Source organism: Podarcis muralis, chromosome 14 (assembly GCF_964188315.1).
Source record: "Podarcis muralis chromosome 14, rPodMur119.hap1.1, whole genome shotgun sequence".
Taxonomy (NCBI): Eukaryota; Metazoa; Chordata; class Lepidosauria; order Squamata; family Lacertidae; genus Podarcis; species Podarcis muralis.
The window spans coordinates 39221348-39233037 of NC_135668.1; the positions used below are offsets into that span (position 1 = coordinate 39221348).

The following is an 11690-nucleotide window of genomic DNA, read 5'->3' on the forward strand; positions in this document are numbered from 1 at the left end:
GCATTAGTACTCCAAAGTACCTTGCTCCTCCACTAGTCACTGCTTTAGACCCACAACAGAGCAAGGTATGTATCAGTCTCCAGCTTCCAACTAACACACATCATTTTTGACCATTGTTCTTCAAGTAGCAGCTAGGTGAGCAGAAAAAATATAGAATCCCCAACTGTAAGAAAACACATAAATAGGTTTTAAGCAAAGACACAAAATAAAAATGTGTCTATCTGTACAATCTGCCAACTAAAGATAGCATTTCATATATTTTATGAAGTTGATCCTACTCCATGAAAGCTCACACCAGAGTAAACACAGTTTGCCACATGCCTCTTTTATTTTGCTGTTTTAATCCCTGCCTGCCTGCCATACAGCTGCTTATTGATTACATTTTATCCTAACCTTCCTTCAAGGAATGCAGGGCATTTATGAAGTATCCTATTTTATCCATGCAACAGCCTTGTGTGGTAGGTTAGGCGCTGCCTACCGAACCTCACAGGGTTGTTGCCAAGATAAAATTAGTAAGGGGGGGAAACAATGCATGCCACCTTGAGCTCCTTGCAGGAAGAATAACAACATGAAAGGGATCTGGACAGGCTCTAAGCAGTCTCCTTTAGCCTCCCGTGCCAGGGGTCTCAGCAGGCCTTCCCACTGAGTTTATTAAAATATTTAATGCCCAAAGTGCTAGGCGCTTGGAAAAAAATCCTGCATGAGCCAATAATCCTTTCAACTCCCATTTCCCCTTTCCACTATAATGTTTTAAGAACAGATAAGTGGGTTGTTGTTGGGTTCTCCCCACCCTCCTAAAAAACCTTTTTTATCTCCATGGGGCCTTAAACTACCACAACAAAAAGGGTCGATCTGCCCCTTTAAGTGGGGACGGTAACCATGGAGATAAATAGCTACCCCGCCTCTCTTCTCCGCGCTTCCTTTCGTTCGGTGACGCTATCAGCGCGCGCCGCCAAGCGGCTCTTTGCCGCTGTGTGGAAGGCGGCAAGCCGTACGTCACCGCGAGCGCGACGAGGGAGCGACGGTCGGGCTCTGAGGATGTAAGTAGAGGGGAGAGGCGGTAATCCGCCGCCATCTGCCCCGGTCCGGTTGCAGTTAGCCGTGACTGCGCCCCAGTGTGGCAAGAAAAGGTTCCCGGAGGCAGGGGGTGGGTCTGTGAGGGAGGTCGGCCCCGCGGATGAGCTCGAGGAGCGGGGAGGCCTTGGCTGGAGGGGAGAGTTTGGAAGCCCTTAGAGGCGCTGTGTGGGGTCGGTTGACTGAAGCGGCAGAGCCGAGTTGCTCCGCCCCTTCCCGTCTCCCTCTTTCTCCGTGTCGGGCGAGGAAAGCTCGTATCGCCAGCTAGGCCCAGTTGAAGGGGGGTTCGTTTCTCTTCCCACCCCGCCCTTGTCCCTTGAGGGGTCTCCCGAACTTCCTGGAGCCCACTCTGAAAGTCTCCTTCAAGCCCCCTTATTTGCCTGACCAGTACTGTGCACATTCGAGTTGCGTCCTTCTATTATTATATTGATCGTGTTATCTATTTTATGTTGGAAAAGATAACCCCCTATCCAAGGAAATACAGGGTGGAGTTTATGGTTCTTCTCTCCCTACCTCCGTTTTAACCTCATAACCGCCCTGTGAGATAAGCCTGTTGTGATCCCTCAGACTAGCCAAGGCCACTCAGTTGAGCTTTGTGACTGACCAGGGATTTAACCCTCTTGTTTCTGTAATGCTAAGTGTTGCACCACACTGGCCCCATTGGTTACCTCTTAAACCTTGGCTTCCAGCTTGGGGATTCATTCAGTGGATTCTCAGATATGGCTTTATGTTGCAGCACTGTGGTTGTACGACTCTTACTTTTAGGTGTAACCTGTTGTCCATTCAGCCAGTTTGCAGAGCTAGTACAGGATATAGCTTGTACCTGGGAAGCTTAAGTATAAATCTCTGGTCTCTCTTTGTCTTAGAGGGTGGTTTTAGTCTTAGAGGGTCTTCTTGGGATGGTGGTAGTGAAGAGCAGTAGTGTGGCAGGTGCTATTATAATTCACTTAATATTTCTTTATCATTAGCAAAGAAATTGCCTTTCAATAATATCAGTGATTACTTAGACAAATATGCAAGTCCATTGATATGTTAAAAACACTAAGACTAAAAACATTCACTTGATTATGTACCAAGTGGCTTTTCACCACAGTGAAGTAAATGTATTGCTCAAACACAGTAAGGTATACAGGTAGCCATTCTGCTAGCTTTGTGAACATGCTGATAAGAGTCAGTTTGCAAAGTCAGTGATTCCCACAGAAAGACCTCTAGGCACTATTGAAGTTTGTACACAATATTGTTTCTTTTTTGGGCAGTACTGGTAAGCTTGGGCTTGGTGTTCCTGGTCTTAAAGCACTGAGGATGTGATATACAGCAGACACAGTTCTCTTTTACTGAGGGTTCACTGATTTCTCTTAACCACCAAGTTAATTCAAGACCTCATTTAACCTGAACAGGTTCTTTCAAATTGTTTTTGTACCACTTAGAGAGTGGGTCATGAAGAGTGGATATAGAGGAATAATACCTTTAATCCCATTTAATTTCTTTGTTGATGAAAACATCTGCTGGAGTACGTCCTGCTGCTTCCTCCGAAAATGCTCCTGTCTGCTACATAACACAGGGCTACATTCAGCGTTGTCAAAGCAGAATGGCTAAGAAATCTGGGATATCCAGACACAGGTTTTCTGAGTTTGAGTTCTTCTCTAGGGCAGGGAATATCATTACACACCTATGTTTCTACAATAGCTGTGAGTGACACAAAAGCAAGAGCTGCCTTCTTGAATGACTCGTGCAGAAATACTTAACCAGAGCTTCAAGTGAAAAGCTAAGCTTGTGGGAATAGTCTTCTGCTATAGCAGAAGCAGAGTGGTATAACAATATGTGCTTTCCCTTATGTTTGAACTGCTTCAGGCACTTGCAATTTAAGTTACAGACATCAGTAGAATAATGGCCTGTTGGAGCTTACTTTGGACCTTCTCAAAGGGTTATTTGCATAAGCACATTATACACAGTTTGTGTGTATAATGTGCCTGAGAGAAGTCTCAGCACATGAAAATGCATCTTTAATTTTAATCCATGTTGCCCTTCGTAAAGTAATAGTTCCAAGTGTTAATCTTAAAGATGACAAAACATATTTGTCCTTTGTACGTCAAATGTACATCAAAGCAACCTTGCTCTCTCAGTGCCTGTTGAGTTACTTGAGCATAGCAGTGTACAGGAATTGAACTACAAGGATGAAAACCTTTGTTTTCAGAGTTTCCACCCATTTCCCATAGGTTGCCCTGATGCTGGTTCGCTAGAGAAAAATACATACACTTAATCTGAAATGTACAGTACCCTGTACTCTACCATTCTAAAATAGTCATTGTTTTTAATGTATGACTTTAAAACACCTTGGCTTCTATACTGAGGGGTAGAATTAAAGTACTTGAAATAAGCCATCGCCTTCTCAATCCGGCCCACGGATGGTCCAGGAATCAGCGTGTTTCTACATCAGTAGAATGTGTCCTTTTATTTAAAATGCATCTCTGGGTTATTAGTGGGGCCTGCCTGGCGTTTTTACATGAGTAGAATGTGTACTTTTATTTAAAATGCATCTCTGGGTTATTTGTGGGGCATAGGAATTAGTTCATTCCCCCCCTCCAATATAGTCCAGCCCACCACATGGTCTGAGGGACAGTGGACCGGCCCACGGCTGAAAAAGGTTGCTGACCCCTGGTGTAACCCATAAGGACTTCCTGTAGCTTATCTGGAATAGCCAGCGGCATTTCCAACTGAGGTTCTTTTATACCACAGATGGGAAATGGTGGCCCTCCAAATTTTGTTGGCTTGCCAACTCCCATCACCCCAACCATTGGCTATGCTGGCTGGGGCTGATGGGAGTTGGAGTCCAAGAACATCTGGAAGACCACAGGTTTTACCACCCCTGTTGTGTGATCTGAGGATAGGGTTTTGCGCTGTGCTTCTGCTCTGTTACATTTAATAGTCTCTGGAGCTGAAATTGCAGACTTAACTGCAGCACTCTATCAATACAAAATAAAGCTTAGCAGTAGTAATGAGAAACTGCATTAAGAATTTAGGAAGAGCAGTAGAAATTCTTATAAACAATTAAAATCTACTATAGTTTTCCTGGGACTTAAAATGCTTTCTTGCTACTACTGTACTACAGTGTCCTTTTGAGGTACCTTGCTTGCTATTGCAAAGGTAGCTGACGTGGTGTTCTCCAGATGTTGCCGGACTGTAACTCCAATCATCCATGAGAGTTGGCTGTGATGACAGGCCAATGGGAGTTGGAGTTCAATTCATATGGAGGGCACCATGTTGGCTACCACTGTCCTGCTGTAATGCTGCATATCTTAAGGAAAAGTACTAAGAAATTCAGACTGAAAAACTCTGTGTGCTTTGCTGTGTGTTCTTCCTCCTTTTGAAGGGTGATTACAAAGAAAATTCAAATGCTCTGTGTAAACACACTCTTAAGTTGTTCAGCAGATGCTATTTTCAAATGGGTAATAACAAGCCACACAGAAGTGTGTGAACTATAATGCTTTGCATGAAGCTTGTGCCTTTTCTTGTGAAGTGGGTTTTCTTTTCCTCTGCCTATATGTTAACTGTCTCATATCCCTTTTATCTTGTCACTAGGCTGCTCTTTGGAGTTTATTGCATTCGCTTAGGGATCGTTTCTCAGAATCAAGGAGTTAGAAGTAAGCTTTCAGATAAGTGAGCCCCCCCCAAAAAAGTGCCGCTTTTGGACTCGGAAGGGGAAAATGGAGCTGTCAGGAATGAAAAAGAAGAGTTTGCTAGGAATCAAAGAAAATAATAAAAAGTCCAGCACTAGGTAATAATTGTCTGAATGTTCAAGGCCTCACCCCTCTTGGGGGATCTGTGCAGACTCCTAGGGATTCCCCATCAAGCATGAGGAATTAGAAATGCATCTTCCCTCCTTGTCATAATCTCCATATATTCCACGTCATTGGCTTTCTTTCATGAAGCCGCTCCATAGTCTAAACACTGGGGATTTGTCTCTTAGCATCTTGTAGCAGTGACATTTCTTGCTTTTGTTGCAACTGAAATTGCGGGGTTGGAAATTGAGTTTCTGAACCTTTGTACATTAAAGGGCTCCCTCTCCTACCAAGCGCAAGGACCGTACAGAAGAAAAGTCCAAGGACAGGTCCAAAGACAAGCCAGCTACAAAGGAGTCAAGCGAAAAGGATCGTGGGCGCGACAAAACTCGCAAGAGGCGCAGCGCCTCCAGTGGTAGTAGCAGCACCAGGTAAGCAGAGTCAGGAATTCTTGGGTTTCTGAAGGCCGTTTCAAGGACCAACCAGGCCTTCCCAAGGATTCTTAATCGGCAGTTTAAAAATGATGCCGCCATGCTCAGACAGAGGAAACCTTTTAACTCTTCAGATGTTGGATACAGGGATGGAGTTGTGGTGGCTGTCTCCACCATGCCCTACTTGTGAGATTCCCAGGAATGTAGGGCAGTTAAGCTTGAGAACTTAAAATATGCCCCTTGATGTGAACCAGCAGGTCGGCTGTAAGTTGAGTGAAGCAGTAATGCTAAACACATACTTGACTTCAGGTCCTCATCTCTGATTGAGATATTGGGGGTTTGTGTGTGGTTTCGCACAGGAGGTCCGTTTGCACCCTAATGATCTGTTTGGAGGGGAGGCCCTTCTTGGTGTTCATCTTTAGAAGATGTGTGTCCTGCATTTACAAAGGGGTGTGTATGGGTACTTCAGCTGTGGAACACCCTCCAAAGGGAGGTAATTTCAGAGACTGTTAAAACATTTTTCTTTGCCTGAGCATTTTAGATGATGGCATTTTTAGTGGGTTGGATGGTTTTTCTCATTCTTCATTAAATTGTTTTATAAGGTAATTGTAATTTGAGGTGACTTTTGTATATTGCTCTGAAATCTGTTTTTCGACAAAGGACCATTTATACAATAAGTGAAATGATTTAGAAAGAGCATCACCTCTGCATTGGGAGGTGGCCAGGTTTGGGTTGGAACTGCAAAAGACAATGGTGTGTTCTTTCCAACACCTTCAAAAGTTCTTGGGGGTTATTGGGAGAACACCCTTGCTGCCATTAGTCTCTTGCATGACACCTTCTCTGCCAGGTCTCGCTCCAGTTCCACATCCAGTTCTGGTTCTAGCTCCAGCACCGGCTCCAGCAGTGGCTCCAGCTCCTCCTCCGCGTCCAGCCGCTCTGGGAGTTCAAGCACATCCCGCAGTTCCAGCTCCAGCAGCTCATCGGGTTCTCCAAGCCCATCTCGACATCGGCACGACAACAGGAGGCGTTCCCGTTCAAAGTGAGTCTAGATTACCGGAGGCTACTGGCTATTTTATTTCCATTGGCCTTGATAAGTGCTTCCTGTAAGACAAGGGTGGGGAACACTTTTCAGCTCAAAGGCCATGTTTCTTTCTTGGGGAGGGGCACATGCTAGCAGTGGGCGAGAGGCAGAAGTGGGTAAAATAGCAGATTGGCCTGTTCTTTGCCTTTTGAATCTCATCTTTGGGAACCTGTGTTATATGAAAAGGATGCTTCTAAATTTCAAACTTGGTGGATAGTATCAAATAAAGGTCCCTCCAAGCCCTACTGACTTTAAGTTAAGCCTCAATAGTTACTCACTTTTAGCATAATTATTTCTTGCAAACTATAAATCTATAAATGGCCTGTAGTTGTTGCACCAGCCACTTTTTTTTAAAGTAACAAATTTAGCAAGGAATACAGAATAAGATCATTGGTGTTTTTTTGTCATGCTGCATAATTGATAGGAGTTAGTGAAGAGCCTGAGTTGCAGATCCATACGTTTAAATTTTTGTTTGACACTTTTTGTTTATTTCCACCAGGTCTAAACCGCCCAAGAGAGATGAAAAGGAACGGAAGAGAAGGAGTCCATCACCCAAACCTACCAAAGTACATGTTGGGAGACTCACCAGAAATGTGACGAAGGTAACAGATGCCTGTTATTCACTCGTACCCAGAAAGAAGTAAAAAGGCCAAAGGGGGTAGGGGAACAAAAGTCCCCCAGAAACAATGGTCTGACTCAGCATAAGACAGCTTCCTATAAGTCCATATTGAATATGGATGCTGGGAATGCTATTGACCAAGGGTCCCTCCCAGTATGGATACACTAGATCTCCATAGGGGAGAGTGCTGTTGTGCTCAGACTCTGCTTGCCAGTGCCTTGACCCCTGTGAGAACAGTGTGCTGGACTAGATGGGCCACTGGCCTGGTCCAGCAGGCTCTTCTTATTCTCCTATAGATATAGCTGAGTGAAGTTCAGGTAACCTGGGAAGCAAAATGGTTGAAGCGTTTCAATATGTAATTGAATGGTCTTCACTCTTTTTGTTCAAATCCAGTTAAAGGGTGTGTGTGTGTGTGTGTGTGTGTGTGTGTGTGTGTGTGTGTGTTGCTTGCTGCTGCTTCCGCCACTTCCCATTCAGTGTTTTGTTGTTATGAACATGGAAGGTAATGAACATTTGCCATGAGTGTTAAGGAGCTTGCTTTTCCTCTTCCAGGACCACATAATGGAAATATTTTCCACTTATGGAAAGATCAAAATGATCGATATGCCAGTTGACAGACTCAACCCACACCTCTCAAAGGGTTATGCATATGTAGAATTTGAGAATCCAGATGATGCTGAGAAAGCACTGAAGCACATGGATGGAGGTGGGTTTCAGAAGCTGGCTGCACTGTTGAGAGGTTTGACTCCTACATGACTGAAAACTCTTTATGCTGTCATTTGAGATGATCCCCCCCATTAAAGCATGGGTTTCAGATTTCCCAAAAGTGATATAGGTTCTGCCAGCTAGGAGGGCTCTTTGTAGAGCACACCTGAACAAAATAAGGCTCTAGGTTCTTCAAGTTTTATAATAATACAAATATATCATTTTACCTGTATGACTTCTTTTTAAAAAATCAACCTTGTCTGCCAGGAATATGGGCTGGTGGGACCTTTGTGATCACATCATGTTGGTTTCTGGCCCAAAGTGAGAAGGGTGGATCATCCTGATGAAAATGGCCCCCAAGGTAAACTGCATTCTCCAGAAAGGCAATGGACCTGTGGGCAGGAGCAAAGACCTTGGAATAAGTTGGCAGCAATTATTTAAAGAAAGCAGAGGCTCGTCCCAGGAAAAACTTGCAGTCCCATGTTGGACATTTAAAAATTTATAGTGTAGGTCAGAGGTTACGAATCTCTTTTTTTCTTGGTTCTTGGGGGGGGGGGGGCTAATGACCCACAGAGGGAATCATTCAGGGAACTGGGCCTGATTGTAATAGGTAAGCAAAGTGGTGTTTGTGGTTCCCCAACGTCATTTTGGTATCTCCCTGCATGTATGTTTTACCTGTGTATCTCTCTAGGTTCCCTGCTCCCCCACACCATTGCCATAGTTTGACCTTCCCTAGTGAGCAAGAAGGCAGTGGCTGCAGGGAGCCTTTGCGTCAATCCCTCACCCTGCTGAAACAAATCAACTTTCTGCTTCTGTGATCTTTAAATAGGGCAGATAGATGGTCAGGAGATCACTGCCACGGCTGTCCTGACTCCTCGGCCCAGGATGCCTCTCAGGCGTTTCTCCCCTCCGCGGAGGATGTTGCCGCCACCGCCCATGTGGCGCCGTTCTCCACCTCGCATGAGGAGAAGGTAGGTTGCCTTTGTGGAGCTGGGTAAGCTGGAGGGGCTTAGCTGTTCACAGCTGGTAGGCGCTCTGCCCATGGAGGCAAACTAAAAAGAAGACACCTGCGGACTCAAATGGGTCACACCAAGGATGGGCAGTGAGTTACTTCCTGCATTACAGCTGATGGCGAACAAAGACTGTCCCTGCAAAAAGTAATTGAAGGATAGGCACCCCCTTCCAGAGCATTAGCATCAGTTTGTTTGTGTGCCACTTTTCCACAGCAGTGCTCAAAGTGACTCACAGCACACCAAATGTACATTAATAAATCCAGCAATTTTATTTTTAAAAATACATTAAGAAATACATTAGGGGAAGGCAGGTGGAAGTACTTGCGCCATAATAGTTCCAGCATTCTCTCCCCTATAGACCCTTCTCATGTGTCTAAAATCTCACAACTCATTCTAATTTTGAACATATGCCTTATATGTTTAAGTCGAGATTGATGGAATATTTTTATTGTTAATATAAGCTGATGATGTGTATTTGCAAAAATAAAACACTGTGATCTAGGAACTGAAAAAATATTTTATTTAGTTATTATACAGTTGCTATATTGCTTTCTGCATTAGGGCTCATTTGCAAAATGTTAGCATGCTGAACTGCCTTCACCCTTTAGGATATAAGAACTGTTATTGAATGCTGTTGAATAAAAAGGGACTAGATAAGTGTGGATTACTTTCGATATCCACCCATTCTCCTAACTGAAGCTCAGTTCTCTTCCTTACAACTATATTTCCTTTCAGGTCCAGGTCTCCCAGGCGCAGATCCCCAGTTCGCAGACGGTCACGATCCAGATCTCCAGGCCGCAGGCGTCATCGCAGCCGATCCAGTTCCAACTCTTCCCGATAAAATGTGGGACTTGGCAGCTTCTTGGTTTTTTTTTTTTTGGTTTTTTTAAAAAAACTTAAAAGTGCATTCAGTTTAAAAATTGTACCTTTTAAAAATAAAAGAGGAATGAAAATAAAACGAAGGGAAAGCTGAGAAACTGAAACCTAGCCTAGTGTCTTGGGCCCAGCAGGGTGAACTGTGGACTTTTGTTGGACTTAAAGTCCTTTTTAAAGGGAGCTTTGGTTTGCAAGTTCTTAACAAGAAACATTGTTCTTTTAGACATGATGCTGTCCTCTTAAGTCCAGTGAAGTCTCTTGTTTTTAGGATATGTCAAAAATAAATTTATACTGTTGGAAGTAAGAAATGGCAGGTTGCAAGAAAACCCTCAGCAAATTTAGATATGGACTGGTTCCTCTACCCCCACCGCCACCCTCAGCTCTTAGGGATGTTGGCACACAGAAAAGCTTTTTCATATTCCTTGCTGCTGGTGCATTTAACCAGCCTAAGAACTGGGGGACTAGGACTAGTGTTCCTTTTATGGCATCCCTTCCTTTACTAAAATGTTTTTGGTGCATTGTTCACATGCCCTGTCCTTCCCAAGACCGATGTAAATGCTTTCGCTTCTAGAATATGTGAAACAAATAGGCGGAAAAGCTGTTTCTCTTGCCACCTTCCTCCTGGGGCGGAAGGTGAGGAGTCTGAGACCAATTGGGATAACTAGTGTTCAGTTTGCAAAAGGCCAAGAGATTTGCAACCTATTGTACAGTCATTACTATAAAGTTTGATTTTTGTATACCTTTAGCATCTTGTAGTCATGTTGTTGGTACTTGTGTGGAATGGCAAGACTGAATAAACCAATAAGGTTTGGAATAAATGTGTATGGATTCTTTTGTATTTGAGAAATGTGGTGGTGGTTCTGTGTGCTTAAAATTTTACCACTGAATCCTGCAATGTCTATGCTGGTTTCTCAGCTCAATTTTCAATGAGACATCCAAATACACCATTTCTCCACCTGCTCAGAACAGGTGAGTGTGTGGGACAAAAAGTGTATAGGACGAAGACAGGATTTTAATGTTTCGATACTCATTTACTATTGCTGTATGTTGCCTTGAGGTTTGGTAAGGGAGATGGTATAGAAATGTTTTTAAAAGTAACAAAATATTACTAAATTTTTAACCTGCCCTTAGTTCATAAGGTGGCTTCAGTGAAAGGGCAGATTTTTATCAGTTTTATTAGACAGTTTTATTGCCTGTGCTTTCCAAGTATTTCCGCACCTCTTCTTCCCTAGGTGATCATAGAATTGTCGATTTGGAAAGGGACCATGAGGGTCATCTAGTCCAAAATATGCAGGAATATTTTGCCCAATGTGGGGCTTGAACCCATGACCCTGATATTAAGAGACTCCTGCTGTACAGAATGAGCTACTCTGTGGCTTAGAAGCAGCCATTTCAGAAGCACAACCTGTCATCATGGGAGCCTCTGTTTCCCCCCCCCCCCCGAAACAAAATAAGATTGCCAACGGAGTTCATTTTCAGCCTTTTAGGCCATGCAGTGGGCTACACCACTGCAAGATGTAAGAAAGGTTCTGCAGGAGCTTGGTGACTTCAAAGATGAGCTAAATGTTCCACTCTGAATAATTACTTTTTAAAAAATAATAAAAATGCAACTGGCAAGGCCATTTCATTTTTTTTTTTTTATAATATATTTATTAAAATTTTCACATAAAACATACATCAGAAAAAAACACAATTCATCATTGTCCATTTAACATCTCTCAGTTGTTACATAGGACTCCCCCGCACCTCCCGCATACACTTGCATCATTATTAAATTAATTTCAAACAAATTATCATTTTACTCATAATCTTAGTTTTGATTAGCATATAATTCATCCTTAAGTCTAATTTGGTGATAGACAATTGTTTTCTACTCTGGCATCCGGTTCAACACTCAGCCAAATTACAATATTTTTGTAAATAGATCTTGAATTTCTTCCAGTCTTCTTCCATCCTTTCCTCTCCCTGGTCTCGGATTCTGCCGGTCATCTCGGCTAGCTGCATATAGTCCATCAGCTGCATCTGCCATTCTTCCACAGTGGGTAGCTTCTGAGTTTTCCAGTTCTTGGCAATCAATATTCTTGCTGCTGTTGTTGCATACATAAAGAATGT

The 11690-nt window shown here is 43.4% G+C and overlaps 1 protein-coding gene across 4 annotated transcripts; it reads left to right on the top strand.

Moving 5' to 3' along the window:
- The first annotated feature begins 873 nt into the window (after positions 1-873).
- Positions 874-10396, top strand: RNPS1 (RNA binding protein with serine rich domain 1). 4 transcript variants are annotated; one of them, XM_028706000.2, is made up of 8 exons: positions 940-1040; positions 4654-4849; positions 5129-5284; positions 6132-6323; positions 6865-6967; positions 7537-7690; positions 8519-8660; positions 9438-10396. In XM_028706000.2, the coding sequence occupies exons 2-8, from the start codon at positions 4779-4781 to the stop codon at positions 9541-9543; spliced, it is 924 nt and encodes a 307-aa protein (XP_028561833.1). In that variant the 5' UTR covers positions 940-1040; positions 4654-4778; the 3' UTR covers positions 9544-10396. The 4 variants fall into 4 exon arrangements, with proteins under 4 accessions (XP_028561831.1, XP_028561832.1, XP_028561833.1 ...); XM_028706001.2 differs by lacking the exon at positions 940-1040 and adding an exon at positions 1114-1130; XM_028705998.2 differs by lacking the exon at positions 4654-4849 and having other exon boundaries at positions 874-1040.
- Positions 10397-11690: the final 1294 nt, after the last annotated feature.